We start from the raw sequence: 20,106 nt of genomic DNA on the forward strand, positions 1-20,106 counted from the left end.
GGACGGGACCCTGAATCCTACGTGACCACCTGACCGGCGTCTGGCTGTGAGGCATCCACTTCCACATCCACCTTGTTCTCTTTGTTCAGGAAGTTAACCGGGTTGGGACTCGCTTCCCGCCACTGCGACGGCGTCCGCCGCCCGCAGGGGGCGGGGCCTCTGTGTCCACAACGACCCCGCAGCACCAGGGCGGCGGTCAGCGCCACGGCAACCAGCGTGGCGCCGCCCAGCGGCAGCAGGATCAGCAGCTGTCCGCGGGACGGGCTCGGGGCGCCGCGCTCGCTGACGGTCACCTTCAGCTGTCTGTCGTCGTGGCGACGCCCGGCCCCGGCCCCCCCGCCGCTCGGCGGCGTCTCGCAGGTGGCGCCCCTGAAGCCGGGCCGGCACAGGCAGCGGAAGCCGCCGGCGCGGTCCAGGCAGCGGGCGCCGTGGCGACAGGGCTGGCTGGCGCAGTCGTCCAGGTTGACGGTGCAGAAGCGTCCGGAGAAGCCGTGCGGGCAGACGCAGGAGAAGCGGTTGACGCCGTCCAGGCAGGTGGCGCCGTTGGCGCACGGCCTCATGGCGCAGTCGTCCACGTCGGTCTCGCAGCGCGGCCCGGTGAAGCCCGCCAGGCACGCGCACGTCAGCGCCGCCGCAAAGCCGTCGGCGTCCTCGCACAGACCGCCGTTCTTACACGGGGACCTGCGGACCACAGGGAGCCACGTCAGCCGCCGCGTGACCTCGCCGGCCGCGACGCAGGCGGTCAGACCTCCTCTGGTGACACGGCCCCGCCTTCAGCTGGCAGTGGCGTCCGTGGAAGCCGGCGGCGCACAGGCAGGCGTAGTCACCGCTCTCCGCCGTCACACACGTGGCGCCGTTCCGACACGGCCGCGTCCGGGCGCACGCTTGCAGGTCTGGGGAAAACATGGCCGTCAGCGCCGCGGCCTCCGCGGCCTGCGATTGGCCGATGCCCCGTCGGGTCCCGCCCCCCCGGCCGACGCTCACCTTTGTCGCAGAAGCGCCCCCCCCAGCCGTCCCGGCAGCTGCACTGCCACGGCTGCTGACACGTCCCGTGGACGCAGCCGGGCGTCGGCACGCAGCGCTCGCACCGCTCGCCCTCCCAGCCGGGGTCGCACCTGCACAGGAGGGGCGGTCAGAGGGGCTCGCGCTTGGACGCCCCGCCACCATTGGACGGCTCACCTGCAGACGCCGGCCTCATCGCAGCGGCTGTTGGTGATGTTACAGGTGCACTCGCTTCCTGCGGGGGGGGGGGGGGGGGGCGGAGCAAAACATGGTCATGTGACAGGAGGGGAAAGCAAACCCAACGTTCCGACTTCCTCAGCGCCCGATCTAATCCTATGCTAGCTGCGGTCAGGCTATCGCATGAACCCGGTCTCCGTGGTGTTCCCCGTCGTCACGGAAACACCCGGACTTCACTTCCTGTGCGTCTTTCGTCTGTGTTGTCAAAATAAAAGCCTGCCTGGATGTGGCAGCGCCGACAGCCGTGACCTCTGACCTTTGACCCATGACCTCCTGGATAATTGCAGGTGAAGCAGATGTTGGATCGAATGTGGTCAGAGGAATGTGTGAGTGTGTGTGTGTGTGCATGCTTGGTGGTTAATTTTAGCTCGTGCAGCTTTAAAAACAATAAAGTGTGTGATTGATGTCGCGCCCCTCCCTGACCCCGCTGACCTGTGATTGGCCGGCTCAGACGGCGCACCTGTTCCCCCCGTCTTGTCCAATCAGAGGCAGGTAACGGGATGCGGCCCGACAAAGCTGATTGTTGTCTCAGTGATTACAGACGGACACGCGAGCCGGCGTCAAGGCCGCCGCCGCAACTCGATCCCGCAGCACATGTCGGCGCAGAGCGCGCCGGCGTGCCTCGGGGCCGCGGGGCCGCCTGCCGCCGGGGGCCTCCCGTCCCGGGGTCAGAGGTCAGGCTTTGTTTCAGGCGCGCCGGCGTGACGAGGTCCGGCCGATCTCACCTGAACACGATGGCGGCGGCGACAGCAGAAGCAGCGGCAGCAGCAGGACGGCGGCGCCTTCCAGGGTCAACATGGCTTCCTGATCGGACTCGGAGTTTGGACGCGCTTGTGAGCCCGGCGGCACCAGAACCTTAAACAGAACCAAACACGGCGCCGTGTTACCACAAAGAGTCTTTGTCAGTCTAATGACATCACAGGGTAAGAAGATGGCGGACATTTGGCGGGCTCATTATGCTCGCCACGTCGCTGCGGTGACCGAGACGCATCCCGGGAGCCGTGGGCGGGGGGGCCTCGGCCGCCATGTTTGATGGGGGCGGGTCGACGACGGCGGGCTCCAAGGGGGCGTGTGCCACAGGGGGTGTCATCGGCTGACTTCCCGGTCACGTGACCCGTCTTCAGGTCTCCTCCTCGGCCTGTTGGCCCGCTCTGCCCGTTGTCATGGAGACGGGCCCACGGGTCGCCCCGCCCCCCCGACACCTTCCATTCCACTCGCCTGACGGACGGAGAAAAACCACCAGCCAGAGGAAGACATCCAAGTCTGGAGAGGAGCTGACATGTCTGGGCATGTGTGTGTGTGTGTGTGTGTGTGTGTGAAAGAGTGATTTCTCTCTGATTACAGAAGAAAAGAAAAGCTTGTGTGTCTGTGGATGGAGACAGGTGGCCAGTTAGTCAGTGCCACACACACACACACACACACACACACACACACACATAGGTGTTGGAGGAGCAGCTAGTCTCTTGTCAGATGTTCTTGACAGAAGCAGTGGGAGCAGTGTGGGATCAGGATGCTGCTGGTCAGATGGAGGTCAGGACGTGCAAGGCCACCTGAGATCCAGCCCCGGGGCAGATGTTTGCTCCACCACACCAGGTCCAGGCAGCGCGGGGCAGATCCTGCGGGTGGAGAACCCGTCCCGCTCTATCTGATCTCCTGACGCCGTCTGAGCCTGTTAAAGATCAGCGGGTCCAGGACGGGCCGGGGCTCGTCCCCGTCTCCCCGTCCCCTCACGTGAGCTCCCCTCTGATCCCAGTCCGGGTCCGGACCAGGACCATGTCAAGGCCTCTGGGATCCAGCTTGAACGGACACACACGTTATACTCTGTGTGGCAACCAGAGTGTGTACGTGCATGTGTATATACACAGCACATATAAGATAAGATAAACTTTATTGATCCCCTTTGGGGGAAATTCTTTTGTCAGAGCAGTGTAACAGTTACAGTGTCAATAAATATGAATATCTATAAATGTCAATAGACAATACAGTTTATTTATATACTGTTTCTTCTTGTTTTTTGGGCTTTTCCCTTCAGGAGTGGCCACAACAAATCAACCTCCTCCATCTAACCCTGTTCTCTGTGTTCTCCTCACACACCAACTACACACTGTGTTTATATACAGATATATATATATATACATTCACATGAGTACAGTATATTCACAGTGTTTATATGATATGCACACACCAGTGTCAGTACACATGCTCATTTATACATGCATGATATATTTGTAGAAAATGTGGAAACAAATAGGTAATAAACTACTGGTTATAAATGAGTACTGTGTGTGTGTGTGTGTGTGTGTGTGTGTGTGTGTGTGAGAAAGACAGAATAAATTTATAAATGTCTACATACATGAGATGAAAGCTGAGGGTTCAGACTTCAGATGACGACCATTTCCCACCTTCCTCTTCCTCCTCTTTCTTCTCCTCCCTCTCCTTCCTCTGCTTCTTCAGAGGGAACTGAATCTGACACTGCACTGTTTGGAGACTAAATGTGAGTGTGTGGTGGGGGCGTGGTGTGTGTGTGTGTGTGTGTGTGTGTGTGTGTGTGTGTGTGTGTGTGTGTGGGATGAGGGTCCAACCTGCTGAAGGAAATGTATCAGGAGCAGCTGGGAGATTCCTGTCCTCTAAACACACACAAACACCTGGCAGCACAATGGCTGTTTATCTGGGGGTTCCTCACAACAGCAGCTGAGACCCCCCCGTACATACACACACACACACACATACACACACATACACACACATATACATACATACACACACACACACATACACACTAACCCCCCTTTGACCTCATGAACACGTCCCATATTTAACCTTATAAGAGAAGCAACTCCCCAACTGGAATAGCCTGGTCTTCCTCCACCTCCTCCACCTCCTCCACCTTCTGCTCCTTCTCTTCCTCCTCCTCTTCATATGCTTCCCTTTCTCCTCCACCTTCTGCTCCACTCTTTCCCCCTCTCTCCTCGTCTCCTGCAGCCCGATCTCTTCCTCCTCTTCTTCGCTGCGAAGGAGGGGGATCCGTGACCTTTGACCCCGACGTGATGCCGCCAGGCTCCCAGGACAAACAGCGGGAGCCCGATCCTCCGGGGTGGCCCGCTCCCCGGGAGGCGGGGGCGGGGCCCGGAGGACGGAGCCGATCGATCGGGGTATTGATGACGGACGGCCGGGGGACAGCGGCAGCTGCCGCCACTCATTCCTGCCATAACTGGACCTTTGTCCTGGAGCAGCTGGACATTGTCCTCATCCCTGTACACGGCAGCTGCTGGGAAGGCCTGTGTGTGTGTGTGTGTGTGTGTGTGTGTGTGTGTGAGAGAGAGAGAGAGAGGGAGAGAGAGAGTGTGAGTGTGTGTGTATGTATATGTGTGTGTGAATGTCTGTGTATGTATGTAAGAGTGTGACTGTGTGTGTATGTGTATGTAAGTGTGTGGAGTGTGTGTGTGTGTGAGAGAGAGAGAGAGAGAGAGAGAAAGAGTATGCATGTGTCTGGGTGTGACTGTGTGTGTGACTATATATGTCCGTCTGTGTGTGAGTGTCTTTTACTGTGTGTGAATGCGTGCCAGTGTGTGTCAATATGTGTGTGTGTGTGTGTGTGTGTGTGTGTGTGTGTGTGTGTGTGTGTGTGTGTGTTCCAGGGTGCAGTCGACAGTCTTTGAAGTAACCTTTGTATGGATGGTTTAGATCGATTCATTAGTGATCACCTGTCAATAACCAGATCATACTGATGGATCTGATGATTTCCATCGATTTTCTTCCTTCCCTCGTTATTTGTCTGCACCGGTTTGTTTTCGATCGGCCGATGACGTCACATCTGATTCGGAGAGAATCGATCGCGCTGAGAGTGCGGATCGAACCAACGATCCGCCGTCAACGTGATGACGTTGTTGTGCGTCATCACGTAGACGTATGAGCGCGCGCGCTCTGGTGGGGCGCGGGCGCGGGCGGGGCCGGGATTCCGGAGGATTACCCGTGGTGCCCCGCGGGGGAAGATGGCGACGGCTGAGCCGAGCGGCGGATCAACTTTCTCCCGGTGATTTTCCCCGGCGCACCGAGAACCCTCCGCCGGGACGTCGTGCTCCCGCCGCCGCGCCTCCCCGCTCCGGCCCCGCAGCGTTCCGAACCGTCCCCCCGCCCCGCTCTTCCTCACCGCCCTGCCGGAGGAGGGAACCGGAGCTCCGGCTAAAGTTTCCCCCCGCGCCCCGGGCTCCGGCGACGGCCGTCGGGGCCGAGCCGCACCGAGGGAACCGGAGCCCCGGCCGGGCGGCAGGTACGGAGGCGGGGCGAGGGGCGCCGTGCTCGGCGGGGGGAGGGGAGTTCGCCGCCGCTTGTTGTGACGGGGAGGCGGGCCGCCGCGGAGGCCCGGTTCCGGGGGGGGCTGAGGCGGTATGAGGAGGAGCGCCTCGGCCCGGGGGGTCCGGAGCCGTGGAGCCCGGCCCAGATCGGCCGGGAGGTTCGGACACCGGCAGCACACCTGACACATAGGCTGTGTGTGTGCGTGTGTGTGCGTGTGCGTGCGTGGGTGATTCCGTGTGTGTGACAAACACACACATTCACGCACGGAATCACCCCGACGGATGTCACGTGACTGAAGTGCCCCAAAGTGTCCTCGCGCTCAGCCGATCGGGTGGAAATCGATCGGCGTGACGTCACGCTCATCCGGGCACTTTGGCGCCCGGTCCGAGCTCCCCGTCACGTGCGCCACTCTAATCGCCTCAGGGCAAACCGGGTCAAAGGTCGAGCCTGCGCCAATTGGCCGCCGCTCTGACGTCCATCCACAGCGGCCAATAGGATGAGGGTTTGGGTTCTGGAGGCGGGGCTTGAGGACCTCCCTTCCTGATGTGCACCTTCATCCTCCAAGTAGCTTTAGCCCGGCCGTCAGTAACTCTAGCCGCCGGCCCGGTCGCCCATGACTGCATTATTTATGGGTTTGCGGCTCCGGTGTCAGCGCTGCTGCGCTCCGGTGTCTGGGCGGGTTTCAAGTGTCCGCCGGCCGAAGGTCACGCGGTCAGAGAATGTTCAAGGTGACGATGATGCGGCCACATCTTCCACCATGAACGAGAGATGATATGTTACCTTTCACACGCGAGCGCGCACGCAGTGTTTGGAATAGTCTAAGGCCGTCTGCAGGCGACATCAACATCCGGGTCCCATCTCGCCCGGCCCGGGTGTCCCCGTGTGATGTGTGTGTGTTCTACGGTGTGTTTCAGCTCCAGGCCTCCTGTGGATGACATCACCGGAGCCGTTCACTCTTCAGGTACACACTCTGCTGACGTTGTCACCAGTGCTCACACACAGGAACTGTGACGTGAAACAGGAAGCATAGATGCAAATGACATCGGCACGTGTGTGTGTGGGATCTGTGGTGGATTATTGGTCTCGCGCACACATACACACACACCTCTCAATCACAAGGTCATGTGATGTGTGTGAAATGTGAATGGAGCGGAGATAGAGTTCAGTGTTTATTGTGACCCCTTACCCTCACCAAAAATACACACACACACAGACACACACACACTCTAGTTAATTTCACTTAGAGGTTTTCAATTCCACATCAGAAAAAGTGGTTCGCGTCAAAGCATCTCAGCTTGTCTGATTCCGTGACATCACTGATGATGTCACAGCTGAATCCCTGGTGGTCACCATTTGTTTAACGTCTGGATGAACAGACCATCTGACATGCTAACGTTAGCCTGGTTCAGATCAATGCAGCTGCACTTCCTGTTCTGGAAATGAGCAACAATCGATGTGTCGCCTGAGGACAAAAACACACACACACACACACACACACACACTGCACCATCCTCTCCAACCATCCTGCCAACGAGGACGTGCAGTCAGTGGTGGTTGAGGCAGCGCGGAGGTCGTGTTTGGCGTCATCTCTTCTTTAACGCGTCTTCTCCTGGCAGGACTGACAACAGGAAGTAGGAGGGGCCAGGATGACTAGCGCAGCGCCGGCCAGGAAGCCGTACCGAAAGGCTCCGCCGCAGCACAGAGAGACACGCCACGGCCTCCCCGCCGCTCCACCACCGCCGGCGCCGCAGCTGGATGTCACTCAGGTAAACCCTCCTCCGCCCGCCTTGCAGCTCCTCCACGCCGGGCGCCATCGTGACTTCCCCGCCTCCCGATCTCCGCCGTCGGATAGCGAAGTGGACGTGTCCAGTCTGTCCAGCCTGGAGCTTGTGCTCCCGTCGTCTGTCCTAAGCAGCCGCCGGCCCGTCGGTGTCCACACCACGCCGGCAGACCGCCACCGCCCCGGTCTCCACCGGTCCCGACAGAGCGGCTCGCAGGAGCGAGGACGCTGCCGAGCCCCCGCCCCCGCCCCCGCCGCCGCGCCCCCGAAAGGCATCCTGAAGCAGCCGGCGTCCCCCTATGACGTTATCAGGAAGGCCAAGTCGGTGGAGCTGCTGGACGGCCGAGGCCGCACGCCGCCCCGGTCTCCGGACAGGCCTCGCGCTCCGGGCTCGCGCAGGTCCTCGGCCCCCCCCTCCCCGAGCAGGACTCAGCAGCTGCTGCAAGAGAAGATCCGGTTTTCCAGCTTCTTGGACGAGATCACCCGTCAGGTCCTGAGCCCCGCCCGCCTCACGCTGTTGGGCAGGGAGCGGGGAAGCCCCGCCTCCCGCAGGCAGCGCTCCGCCCTCGGGCAGTATCCGCCGGCCGCGAAAAGGGAGCGCAGCCGGCGCTGGGACGACTGGGTGGCGGCGCTGCAGCAACCCGTCGGCCGCCCCCGGGGCCCTCCGCAGCACCGCCATGACATCGCACAGAGGGCGGAGCCTGCGGCCGCCAGGTTGAGGGCCAATCGAGGTGAAGAACCTCCCAGACATAGACAAAGACTTCCTGTTTGTAACGCGCCCGTTCGGTCACGCGATCAGGTAGGTGAGGGATCCGGCCACGGGTCAAAACGCAGCGGTCTGATTGGCTGTGCGGCTGCAAGGCGGGCCGCTGCTTCTATCTGGAGGGTTCAGGGCCACGGCCGAGACCCCCGACCGCTCCCCTGACCTCTGACCTCTCTGTGTTCCAGGAGGCGACCTCTGACTCGGACAGGATCAGGTCAGTCCCTTAACGGCGGCTCCATAAAGGCTTGCAGATGGATGCGTGCCGCTTCTGGTCAGCTGACCTTTGACCTCTGACCGCCCCTCCAGGATCCTCCAGCAGCAGAATGAGGACCTGCGGCGTCGCCTCTCCCTCTCCACCCACAAGATGGAGGCCATGGAGGCGGAGTTTGACGGCAGCCGTCAGTACATGGAGGCGGAGCTCAGCCGGACCCGGGACGACCTGGACAAGATGAGAGACAAGTTCCGCAGGTGAGGAGACGGGCCGACGCGCCGGCGTCCACCGGTGGCACCAGCTCCGCTCCGGGACGCGCCCACTGACGGACTGGTGTCTCCACAGACTCCAGAACAGCTACACGGCGTCGCAGAGAGCCAATCAGGACCTGGAGGAGAAGCTTCACGCTCTGGTAACCGCCTCCGTCCGTCCGATCCGAGCGAGCTCCGGCGTGGGGTGACGGCCGGTCGGCCCGGAAGTCACGGGACGTCGTGCGAGTTTCGATTTGTAACCGCGGCGACCTGCGACCGGCCGCCGCGGCCGGGTCGTGTGTCGTCGGGCCGTGTGCTTCGGCGGCTCATCCAAATTGGCGCTCAGGACAGCCGCGGTCGATGGCCGAACGAAAACTCACTCGTTATTGAGTTGCTAGCAGGACAGTCGCCAGGGGCAACGGTGCAGGAGGTCAGAGGTCACTCCCGGGGACGATCCAGCCAAGGTCAGCGCTGAAGCTGACGGTTAAACCCACTCACACAGGCTTTTAGGTTGAGGAGGCTGTAGCTGTTGCCACGGTAACTAACTAACTTTCTGATCGCCTAAAGAGACTTGATTGGATGATCGAGGGTTTGGGGGGGGCGCTTATGACGTCATCATTTCGCCAGTCAAAGGATGGATGAATGTGGAAGCTGAGCGGGTGTGATGTGACTTTCTGTCTGTTTTCGATAATCTCCATCTCTTCTCTCTTCTCATGCTGCTCTGTGACGGACTGACACCTTCATCACCGTGGTCACCATCTCCATCCTCATCCTCCTCATCAGGCTGCCGTCAGTCAAACTTGGGTCCATGCAGTTGCGTTTCATTTTCTCATCTTCCTCCCTCGTCCCGCCATCTTCTCATTTCCACAGCTTGTATCTGAATGAATGACGCCGGGGAATCTTAGGCTCCGCCCCTTTGGTCCGCTGTTAGGAGTGTAGAACCAAGGCCTCAAACAGGCCAGCGAGGATGAAGATGTCCTCCGGTCAGACTCTTGGTCCTCCGTGGACCCCCGGTCCAAGCTCAGAGGAAGAGGCCGGCGTCTCCTGGTTCCAGTACGCCTGAGGAACAAAAGCTCACCTGCGATATGTGGTCACGTGACGGTTTTAGCGATGCTAGGCTACCCTCCAGGTTAAACGCGGCGGTTAGCAGCCGCCGCTGCCGTGAAGCACCTGGTGTTTCTGTAGCTTACCGATGACGTTAGCGGCCAGAGTACACTGGCATTGAGAGTTGTCGCAGAAGACTACAAATATGGCCGCCGGTGCTTACCTTTCAGTGTCAACGTGTAAATCTCAACAGAGTAGCCTCTGATTGGTCGCTGTGATTCCATGCAGCTCCGCAAGGTTGAGCGCGACAAGAAGACCATGGACCAGGAGATCGTGGAGCTCACCAACAAACTTCTGGACGCCAAGAACGCCATCGACCGGCTGGAGGAGCTCAATGTGAGTCCCACCAGAGGGGCGGGTCGAGGTGATGGGGGCGGAGCCTGTCATTCACCCATTCATAACGCGTGCTGGGAGTGATGAATGAATGGGTGAATGATGAGAGCATTCATCCACTCCGGAGGGCTGGAAGCCTGGAGCCCAACCAGAGCCCCTCTGAGATGATGAATCTTCTACCGCCATTCGTCCAGAAGCCATGCTAGCTTAGCATGACTTCTGTTTGCTAAAGCCAGGGCTTTTTGGAACAGAAATTGCTTCTGCCATGTTTGACCCTAGTTTGGTTCTTTGAGGAGTCCATTAGCATTAACGACCTTAGCAGCATTAGCCGCTAGTGCATCTCACTCACTGAGCGTGTGGTCTTTCCTCTGACCTTCTGTCAGGAACGTTACCGTCAGGACTGCAACCTCGCCGTCCAGCTGCTCAAGTGCAACAAGTCGCACTTCAGGAACCACAAGTTTGCTGATGTGAGTACCGTGTGTGTGTGTGTGAACATTCTGTCATCAAAAAGGTCCCCCCAAAGAAGGAGTACCAGCATGGATGTGCTTGCTGCTCTTGATAGTGTGTGTGTGTGTGTGTGTGTCCCAGCTGCCATCGGAGCTTCAGGACATGTTGAACAAACACATGAAGAGCAGCCTTCCGGAGCGAAGCCCCGCCCCCGGCGCCCAGGACCCAGACACGCTGAGCCTGACGCCGGCGGACGTTGTTCCTACGTCGGTGATCGCTCGCGTCCTGGAGAAACCCGAGCCGCTGCTGCTCAACTCGGCCCAGTCCAGCAGCTGCGGGCGGCCCGTGGCCGAGGATGTGTTCGTGCACGTGGACATGACAGGTCCCGAGGCGGCGGCGGCGGCGGCGGCTGTGGCGGCGGCGGCAGAGGGACGATCCCGGGAGAACGGCGGCGCGGCGGACGTGGCTCGACCCAACGGCTCCTGCCGCCGTCAGAGCAGCTCGGACGTCCCGCCGGCCTGCGAGGAGGCGGGCGGAGCTCCTTCCTTTGAGAAGCTGAACCCGTACCCGCCGCCGCCGCCGCCCAACCCGCTCTACCCCGGACGCAAGGTCATCGAGTTCTCGTCGGACGACAAGGTGAAGATCCCCAAGAACAGCCCGCTGCCCAACTGCACCTACGCCACGCGTCAGGCCATCTCTCTCAGCCTGGTGCAGAGCGACGACGAGCGCCCGCCGCCGGGGAGCCCCGCCCCCTCCTGCCGCGTCTCGCAATGCACGCCTCCCTCGCAACAGGACGCCGCCAGCGAGCCGCTCTCCAGCCAGTCCAGCCCCTTCAGCAGCCCGCCGCAGGTAAGGCCGGACGGGACGCCGGTTTATGCGTTTCGGACCGACCGGTGACGTGGCTTCCTGTTCGCTCCGCAGGGTCCCAGCGTGATGGCGAGCTCCGCCTCCTCCGAGGAGGACCTGCTGGCCAACTGGCAGCGGATGTTTGTGGAGAAGATGGCGCCGTGCGACGGCTCGCTGGCCCATCGCACCTCCTTCGGCAGCCAGACGGTGGGCGAGCTGCAGCGCCAGGGGGCGGGCGCCGCCCCTCCAGACCACCGGGCGGCGTACTCCGACGGCGAGGAGGGCTCGTCCGCCCGCAGCTGGACGCCCAGCCGCGGCTCCAGCTTCGACACGGACACCGACACCGAGGCCCGGCCCGCCAGGAGGCGCGGCGGCGAGCGGCCGCCGGCGAAACCGGAGGAGGACGACGACGGCGGGGGCGGCGACCCGGCGGCGACCGTGGGAACGGGAAGGAAGGAGGTCGCCGAGGACGAGGAGGAGGAGAGGGACGTTCTCCCGCTCGACCTGCCCGTCATCTCGCCACGCCTCCTGGATTTCGACCCCGCCCTCGCCGCCGTGCCACCGCTGCGGCCTCAGAGGAGCCCCAAGAGGATGGGCGTCCACCACCTGCACCGCAAGGACAGCCTGACCCGCGCCCAGGAGCAGGGAACGCTGCTGGACTGAGGACAACACTCAGGGCTCACGCCCCGCCCACCAGGATAGAGCCATACTCTGTGTGTGTGTGTATGTGTGTGTGTGTGTGTGTGTGTCTCACACCATAAGCCCTGATAATCAAGAAAGTAATCAATAATTAACAGTATTTTTAGAAAGGCGACAGAATGAATAGATTTTCTGACCAAAACAACCATGAATGTCCACCCACTGTGTGTGTGTGTGTGTGTGTGTGTGTGTGTGTGTGTGTGTGTGTGTGTGTGTGTGTGTGTGTGTGTGTGTGTGTGTGTGTGTGTGTGTGTCCTTGTTTATCACAAGGAGCTTTAATTTGGAAAGGATGGACACAGTGCCTCTTCCTCACACTGAGTCTGGTCAAGGGTCAAAGGTCAGATGTCTTCACTCACCTGACTGACCTTTGCCCCCCCCCCCTTCCACTTCCTGTCTGGGTGGGTGTGTCAGGGGGTGGGACTTCCATCTTGAACGTAACATCAGTCATTTGTTTCTTCCCTTATTGATTTATTGGTTGATTATTGATGATCAGAAAAGAGAGAACACTAATCATCTGTTTTTCTACTAAACCAACAGAGATAGTGCTAGTTAACTGCTAGTTAAAAGGATAAACTCCCGAACGAGGACCTTAATGAAGAGCCTCTGATAAAAGAGGTCAAACTAATTTAGCCGAAGAGACGTGTGATTAGCATGGTCGGCCGCGGCCTCGTCCTGTTAGCTTTGACTAAAACAACCCTAAAGAGTCGCCTTGGAGCGTGACGAGGCGCCGCCCGTCCGGCGCCCGTCAGAGCAGCACCGCTAACCAGCTAACATAACGACGCTCGCTTCTCGAAACTAGCAACGACCCGCTCACAGTCGATGTTCACCAACGGACGGCGCCAGAATTCACCCCGCGCCGTTTCCCCCGAAGAGTCTTCACAGTGGCAGACATGTGGTTAGCAACCTGCCATTAGCATGTTAGCGGGCCAGGTGACAGCTTAGCATCAAGGTCGTTGTCCCGCCGCTTCTGTGGTTTAAAATGACTGACAGAAAAACAGATGAGATCAGATAACTGATGATCAATAAATGACCGATTGGTTTTGTATCGGCCTCCGTACATTGCTGCCTGTGGCCTCATTTCTCATCTATTCATCCATCTATCCGTTCATGCATCCATCCATCCATCCATCCATCCATCCATCCACCCGACAGCTTCAGGGCAACCGATCAATAGATGGATTGATCAGTTACTAATGGGCTTAACTTGCATCTCCAAAGCCGCGAGGTGCTTTGACCTCAGAAGGGCGTCGAACCCTGCGGTGGCCTCGGCACATGATGGGAAACGCTGGCCGTCAGCGGCCGCACGGACTCGGGCGCTTGGTGTTTTCAGAATACAAGCGCCGCTGCTGTCGGAGGTCAGCAAGCGGGAACAGGAAGTGCGGGTGCCTGGAGCTGCGACGGGACGTGGAGTTTGATCCCTGTTTTCTGCTGGTTCTTCTGTTGAGCTTTTTCACGGCGTCTTTAAATTTTCATCAGATTCTAGACGCGTCCTTGTCCGGCCGCTCCGTCTCTCACTGATTTACATAACCTGTGAGTGTGTGTGTGTGTGTGTGTGTGTGTGTGTGTGTGTGTGTGTGTGTGTGTGTGTGTGTGAGTGTGTGTTAAATATTTGATGCAGCAGGAACAGGAAGTGTGCTGCAGTATAAATAGCCCTCCATCTGGCTTTGTGCATCTTTAATGAGTCAAACCTTGTCAAGGTCACCCCCCCCATCCCCGACTCCATCATGTGATGGTCGTCATGGAAACATGTCCGTCGACCGGTTCCTCTGAACAAACGGTCACGGCCGATTCCAGGTGAACGGATCGGAACCCTCTGCCGTCGATATGAAACCGTTAGAAACGGCCCGGCCTGAGAAGAAGCCCTGCTCTAATTACGTTCAGAAACTTGATCGGGTGATTATTTTTTAAACAGTTGGTCGGCTCTCGGAATTGACTTGCCCGTCCAAACGTGAGGCTGAAGGTGGCCAAAGTAAAGCCTTCCGCCTGCTAGCAGGCTTTTATTTTGAAGGGTCGTCTCTTCCCGCGGGGGTTTGGCTCCAGTTCTCCTGGTTCTTCATTGACGGCTCCTCACGAGATCCTAACCATCACCCCCCCCCCCTTTGTCTGGACACGCTAACGTTAGCATCTGGAGGAGGCCCCGGCCGTTAGCGTTAGCGTGAAATGTTTCCCCGAGGAATCGGACCGACAGCTGAAACCCATGACACCCCCGCCGTCGGCGCTGCCTTTAGCCTTACCCGGGGGGGCCGAGCTGTTTGCTCACGTTCGCATGCTAGTGTTGTACAATCCCGTGTGATGATTCGTGCCCGTCAGCATTCCAGTGGTTCCAGATGTTTTCACTTGGGTCTTCTTCTGTGGTCCCGACTCAGTGTGGCGCCAACTAGCTGCTGGACGGAGTTTAGTCTGACCGTCAAAGCTGCGTGCGCTACCTAGCGTTAGCCGGGTAGCCACACACACGCTAACACGCCCCGTGTCAGCGGGTCGGACGGTCCGAGGCGGCAGCCGGGGCAGAGTTTCCCGGCGTCCTGACAGATGATTGTGTTCTTCGTGTCTGGAGGTTCACAGCCCAGACATTCAGCTGATTGTAAATTGTCAGTGACCTCTGACCCCTGCCCGGGCGACACCCCCCCCAATCTCTGGTTCACTTCCTGTCGGGAACAGACTGTTAATGGACTTTATTTTCTCAGTTTGTAATGGCGTCTATTTTAGACAAATAAAATATTTTAAAAGAAACGTCCTAGTCCCGCCTCTGCTGTTGCCGTCCCGCCTCCCGGGACCGGCCCGCCGCCAGACATCCAAAGGAATCTCGAAAACCAGGGGACGGCGTTACGAAAGGCTTTTATTGTGCGGGCCCTGCTCACGGGCCGGCCGCAGGAAGTTACACGCTGGTCTTGGCCGTGTCGAAGAACTCGTCCAGGACGCCCTCCACCTCCTCTTCGCTGTAGTCTCGGACCACGAAGAGCTCGTCGTCCGCCGCCCCTCGGATCATGGCCGACAGAACTGGGGACGGACGGACGGACGGGGAGTTAGAGACGGCCGAAGCCGAGCCGGCGCACCTCGGAGATAAGAAGCGACCTCACCGCGGCCCGATGCCGGCCTGAACAGACACAAGACCCTCTTCTTCATGTGGACGGCCCGGCCCAGCTCGTAGCCCACGCCCAGCGACGGCTGCGTCACCTCCGCCACCACGGCTGGGGTCAGAGGTCAGAACAGGTGAGATGCCGATCGATCCGTCGGACACAAGCAGTCGCCTCACCGTCTGCCTCTCGCAGCCACTCCACGTCTCGGTCGTGGATGAAACGATCTCCCGCTGCAGCCGCCGCTTCTCCTGACCAATCAGAGAACGGGACTTGGTGACATCGCACAGAAAGCAACCAATGGGTAGCAAGTATTCCCTCCCTGTGATGACCGGATCCCTTTCGGGTCGGCCTGAAATTATTTACTCTTTTGGAATCGATTGTTTTATTTGTTTTATTGTTGTTTTATTTTGCTGAAGTGTCTGTTAGCCTCGCTCCAGCTAGCTTCCACAACCAATCCGCACGACCCGCGCTTGTTCTCCAAATATGAACTTTCCCGCCGTGACCTCTGACCTCTGTCGGTGAGCTCGTGGTCGCTCACGTGCTCCGTCAGCACGGTGCCGCGGGTCTGCAGCGCGCGCACGATCCTCCGATAGATGTGCACGTCGTCCCTGCCGCCGCGGATGCTCCCGCAGAAATACACCTTCAGCATCTTCTCCGACTTCTGCATCTTCTCCACCTTCTGCAACTTAATGGCGGCTCCCGCGTCCCTTCGAGTCCACACCCGGAAGTGACGTCGCACAGGCCGAGGCTGTTTTTGCACATATCTTTTTTCATCACGAGTTCTGATTGGACGGTGAAAGGGGGCGGGGACTCGCCGCGGAAGCGGAGACCTTCAAAATAAGAGCGGCAGCTTAACGATAACCTTCCTCATGCCAGTTAAATGTCATGGATGTGCATTTGAATTTAGCCATGTTTCTTTGTTTACATTTTATAAGTTTATAAAATAAGATTTTATGAGATTAAAAAAAAAAAAAGCTGAACGCCAACCTCGTGATGCGGATGTGACGTCATGTGTGTTCTGGCTCATCCCGCTTCTGACGCCCATCACATCAAATCACATCACAGCACGGGTTTGCGGTGGAGAAGCTCTGGGGAGAAGAACACTGAGGCTGGAGGAAGACCAGAGGGGAGGCTTATGATGGAGGAGCAAAGGAAGGTGGTTGGTGTGAGAGGAGAGAGTAAGATGGCGGCAGGTGATTGGCTGCGGCTGAGATGGAGGCAGGTGATTGGCTGCGGCTGAGATGGAGGCAGGTGATTGGCCGTGGTGGCCCCTGAAGCAGGCGTCCAAGGGAAAACAGGGAGTTGGACATGATGATACAAGGATATGTTTGTCTTCTATGAAAGAAAAGGACTTGGTTTCTTTTGTTCAACTTGTGTTGCTCTGGGTAAAATGTCATATGCACAAAAGGAAATGGATGGACAACAAACCAAACTTCCAAGTGTCCCTTCAGGGAAAGGATCACTACAGCACCACTAGAAATGGACTTCAGAACCGGCAGGCAGTAATAACGAATTTTATTTTGGTAACATTTGTTCAATATTTGTGTGTATGTGTATCAGCATAGAAAGTACTTTAGTGATACTCTTTATATGGCTGTATGATTGTTGTATATATGTATTTTTTTGATTTTCCCCTGGCTGAACAAATCTGTTGTGTATATAGATTTGTTAAATTAAAAAAAACAAAGGTGGACATGATGATGAAGCGTCCTGTGACCTTTGACCCAGCAAGCCTCTGAGGTGAACACAGCTGAGACGTTCCAGCTCCGTGTGGAGACCCATGGTCTCCTCATCCATTTATTGTGAAAACCGGCTATAAATACAGCGGGACATGAACACACAGGAAGAACGTGCGAAATAGAAGGTGGCTCAGCGGGTCTCGGCCGCCCGCACCAGAGCCACGACGGCGTGCACGGTGGCGTTGGGCGTCAGGGGCGCGGGCACGTCTCTGGCCACCCGCTGCATGGGCGACATGTCGGGTCCCTCCAGGGCACCAAGGAGCTCTGAAACGACAATGACGTGAGGTCTCACTCCGAGCCACGTAAATGGCACTTTTCCAAGACACGGTTCCAGCAAGTCTGGACCGGGTTCGCCGTGTCCACATGCCGCCGCCTCAATATGGGCGGGTCGGCGAGGCCTGGTGGCAAACCGCCAAACGCAACACTGAACTCCATGGATGGAGGACACAGAGGCGATGGCCTCCGCCCTCACCAGGGCAGGGCTACCAACCACTCTGTGCCGGAAGCGTCGCCCGCGCAAACGGGTCCGGGTCCGGGCTGGACCGGCGGCGGGGAACGCACCTTCTATTATCTTGTGGTAGGCAAAGTGGAGGTACAGGAGAAAGAACATGTGCAGGACAGAGACGGTGCCGCAGACAATGAGGCGAGGGGTCTGGCCCACGGTCCGAGACAGGAGCGCCGCCACCTGGGGGACGACAAGCCGGTCACACACGGGCCGCATCCACAAAGCTGCGCCGCAGAGCCGGGGCTCACCATGCGCAGCGTGGACAACCCTCCGACCACCAGCCAAAGAACGTAGAACAGGAAGTGGAAGTGGATGTTGTAGCTGATGAGCAAGACGATGCAGTGACCGAACAGGCTGTAACCCTGCAGACAGGAAGCGAGAACCATTCTGTCCTTACAGTAGTTTTATACATCTCCTGTGTGTGTGACTGTCACTGACCAGCAGGGAGAGCATCTGCAGCATGGTGATCTGAGCGTTGACCAGGTAAGCCAGGAAGTAGATGAAGGACGAGACGCCGAGCCAGTAACCAAAGCAGGTTCCGATGGCGGTTCCCATCAGAGTGCCCTCCCTCTGCATGACGCACGCATGCCCGAGTCACTTTAAGCCGGCTCCCAAGCTCACCGAGGTCAGCAGACACAAGTGTCATACCACCCGGCGAGGACACATCAGTGTGTGTGTGTGTGTGTGTGTGTGTGTGTGTGTGTGTGTGTGTGTGTGTGTGTGTGTGTGTGTGTGTGTGCGCGCGCGCATCTCACAATGACGGTGCCAGATGTCTTCATCCCGTGCAGCAGGATGGCCACCAGGGTGAAGACCAGCATCAGTGGGCCGTAAAGCTCGCCGGCGATCTTCTGCAGACAGCAAGCAGCCTCGGGTGAGGTCGACGAGTCACGTGACTGAGGTCACATGACCTCAGGAGACGGAAGGGCGCCTACCTGGGGGAAGTTGATCATGCGGACTGGAATCAGAGACTCCATCAGCCTGCGGGGACAGGCGGCGGTCAGCGTTGGCTTCGCGGCGGCTGACAGGAGGCGGGAAGCGGCGGCGTCCTACCTGCTGCGCACCTGCACCGGCTCCACGTCGAAGTACGGCCGCAGGATGTCGATATTGGCGTACAGGTTGAAGGCCCGGGACGCCTGGCGTTTCCCCGCCTGCCACACCTGCACACACCCACCCGTCAGGTGACCTGCGGCAGGGAGAGAGTGACGCCGGGATGTGACGTACCTCGTCGGCCACCTGACGGCCCAGCTGGCCCTTTAAGCCCTTCATGCCCAGGAACTCCCCGTCGTCGGCGGGGTCGTCCTCGGTGGCCTCCGCCTCGGCCGCCACCTCCTCCTCCTCCTTCATCCTCTGGTGCATCTCCCCCATGTCCTCGAAGCTGGAGCCCGACGTGTCGTCCATGTTCTCCATGTCAATAACGGCCGAGCCGCCGCCCTGCTCCGGGCAACAACAACAACAACAACAACGGCCGCCATTGTTAGCGCCTCCCGGCTTTAATTGACCGGAGGACCGCGGCTCGAAGGGACGAGAACCTGCGCTGGCGTGGACCTGGGGCGGCCTGTGACGGAGGACGGGCTCCAGGACCAGGTCCGCTCTGGTCACGGTGTTACGGTGTTTTTAGCGTCTTAGCTAGGTAGCCGCCCCCCCCCCCCCGCCCCGTTGGCAGGTTAGCCTGCTAGCATGTTAGCTCACCTGGATGAGGTTGTCATCGAAGCTTCCCCACGGTTCCGTGTTCGTAGTTCTGCTCCCGGAGCCGGCGGACATCTTCCCGCGGGTTCGCAGGCGGCCTGAAACGTGTCTCGGCTTGCGGACTCGCTCCGGGGTTCGACCCGAACCGCGGCGCTGTCGATGTTGTTTCACGGACGCCGGAAGGAGCCGCCTGCCATCGCCTGCCGGGTGACGTAGGCGTCGGACAGGCTCTGCGACGTGGAGCCGCAAATATCGCGAGACTTCTGTGTTCACGTCTTTTTGTAGTTTCTCTGGATTTCGACTTTGTAGTCTCATGGGAGGTAGTGGATGCGGAAACCCACGGGCCGAGATCCCCCTCACGGTCGGTGTCCATGCTCCACACTTCCAGGGATCCACAGCACGTCTCCCCTACATGTGTAGCGCCAATAAAGTGTCATCTTATCTTTATTTGTATCCACAGCCTGTATTTTCAGATCTTTTCTGTTCAAGATTCAAAGCATTTCTTGTCACATGCACAGAAACATGTTTCCCCATACAGTGAAACTCCTACTCTGCTGTCCGCAGTGCATTGGGACATGTGCCGGTAGAAGAGCGTCAACATTATTGTGAATATTACTATTGATATGAATGTGAACACTGCTCACATAGTTTTTCTACCCTGTAATGTTGCTGTGACAATTGAATTTCCCCACCGGGGGATCGATAAAGTCGATCTCACCTGACGTCTCAGAGAATTCAGAGGCCGTTCATATCTCAGAGCACTCTTTGTTTAAGAACAGGCTTCAAATCCAGTGGCGGGCAACTTGTGTAGTGATGACCAAGGTGACCCATTGACTAGGTAAACCAACAGGTCACGATACAGTTGCCACAATTTATGTTTGTCTTGTCAAAATAATATAGAATCTGTTTAATCTCTACATTTGGTACTGTTTGTCGCCCGTTTTTGTTGCGATGCAGTACATATCTATTGTTGCATATTATTGTACTGTGTGGTGAGAAATTGTGTACATATATCATTTTCCAGTACAATAATATTTGTTTATGGAACTCCAGTTCACCTTCAATGTCCCATTCAGGCAGTCCAACTCTATCACTTTCAGCCCTCCTTCACTTGTTTCTTTCACGATATG

At 58.2% G+C, this 20,106-nt stretch overlaps 5 protein-coding genes across 9 annotated transcripts; 2 read left to right on the plus strand and 3 right to left on the minus strand.

Annotated features, from left to right (window-relative positions):
• Positions 1–17: 17 nt before the first annotated feature.
• On the minus strand, positions 18–2,329 carry dlk2 (delta-like 2 homolog (Drosophila)). Its single transcript, XM_086163139.1, has 6 exons — positions 2,180–2,329; positions 1,965–2,094; positions 1,180–1,237; positions 985–1,115; positions 749–893; positions 18–681 (listed from the first exon to the last, which is right to left on the minus strand). Exons 1-6 carry the CDS (start codon positions 2,327–2,329, stop codon positions 18–20), a joined length of 1,278 nt encoding a protein of 425 aa, XP_086019265.1.
• A 2,887-nt stretch (positions 2,330–5,216) lies between these two features.
• LOC147236946 (tight junction-associated protein 1-like) lies at positions 5,217–13,024 on the plus strand. 5 transcript variants are annotated; one of them, XM_086176387.1, is made up of 11 exons: positions 5,217–5,272; positions 6,450–6,496; positions 7,152–7,301; positions 8,264–8,292; positions 8,385–8,546; positions 8,635–8,701; positions 9,324–9,353; positions 9,873–9,980; positions 10,361–10,444; positions 10,566–11,273; positions 11,346–13,024. In XM_086176387.1, the coding sequence occupies exons 3-11, from the start codon at positions 7,182–7,184 to the stop codon at positions 11,931–11,933; spliced, it is 1,896 nt and encodes a 631-aa protein (XP_086032513.1). In that variant the 5' UTR covers positions 5,217–5,272; positions 6,450–6,496; positions 7,152–7,181; the 3' UTR covers positions 11,934–13,024. The 5 variants fall into 5 exon arrangements, with proteins under 5 accessions (XP_086032513.1, XP_086032495.1, XP_086032523.1 ...); XM_086176369.1 differs by having other exon boundaries at positions 5,220–5,509; XM_086176397.1 differs by lacking the exon at positions 9,324–9,353 and having other exon boundaries at positions 5,220–5,509.
• LOC147236947 (uncharacterized) lies at positions 7,308–8,251 on the plus strand (the record flags this gene model as incomplete). The annotated part of the gene is made up of 1 exon (XM_086160457.1): positions 7,308–8,251. A coding segment is annotated over one exon (933 nt), but the record flags the coding sequence as incomplete, so codon positions are not given.
• A 1,765-nt stretch (positions 13,025–14,789) lies between the features above and the next one.
• dnph1 (2'-deoxynucleoside 5'-phosphate N-hydrolase 1) lies at positions 14,790–15,895 on the minus strand. Its single transcript, XM_086176000.1, has 4 exons — positions 15,557–15,895; positions 15,223–15,294; positions 15,047–15,157; positions 14,790–14,966 (listed from the first exon to the last, which is right to left on the minus strand). Exons 1-4 carry the CDS (start codon positions 15,711–15,713, stop codon positions 14,845–14,847), a joined length of 462 nt encoding a protein of 153 aa, XP_086032126.1. The 5' UTR covers positions 15,714–15,895; the 3' UTR covers positions 14,790–14,844.
• A 916-nt stretch (positions 15,896–16,811) lies between these two features.
• On the minus strand, positions 16,812–19,194 carry yipf3 (Yip1 domain family, member 3). Its single transcript, XM_086175989.1, has 9 exons — positions 18,980–19,194; positions 18,512–18,721; positions 18,341–18,447; positions 18,223–18,268; positions 18,046–18,138; positions 17,729–17,860; positions 17,539–17,652; positions 17,347–17,470; positions 16,812–17,049 (listed from the first exon to the last, which is right to left on the minus strand). The coding sequence occupies exons 1-9, from the start codon at positions 19,049–19,051 to the stop codon at positions 16,916–16,918; spliced, it is 1,032 nt and encodes a 343-aa protein (XP_086032115.1). The 5' UTR covers positions 19,052–19,194; the 3' UTR covers positions 16,812–16,915.
• Positions 19,195–20,106: the final 912 nt, after the last annotated feature.

The sequence above is a fragment of the Fistularia commersonii genome, chromosome 2, assembly GCF_037954325.1.
Source record: "Fistularia commersonii isolate RoL2024-O1a breed Wild chromosome 2, RoL_Fcom_v1.0, whole genome shotgun sequence".
NCBI classification, from domain to species: domain Eukaryota; kingdom Metazoa; phylum Chordata; class Actinopteri; order Syngnathiformes; family Fistulariidae; genus Fistularia; species Fistularia commersonii.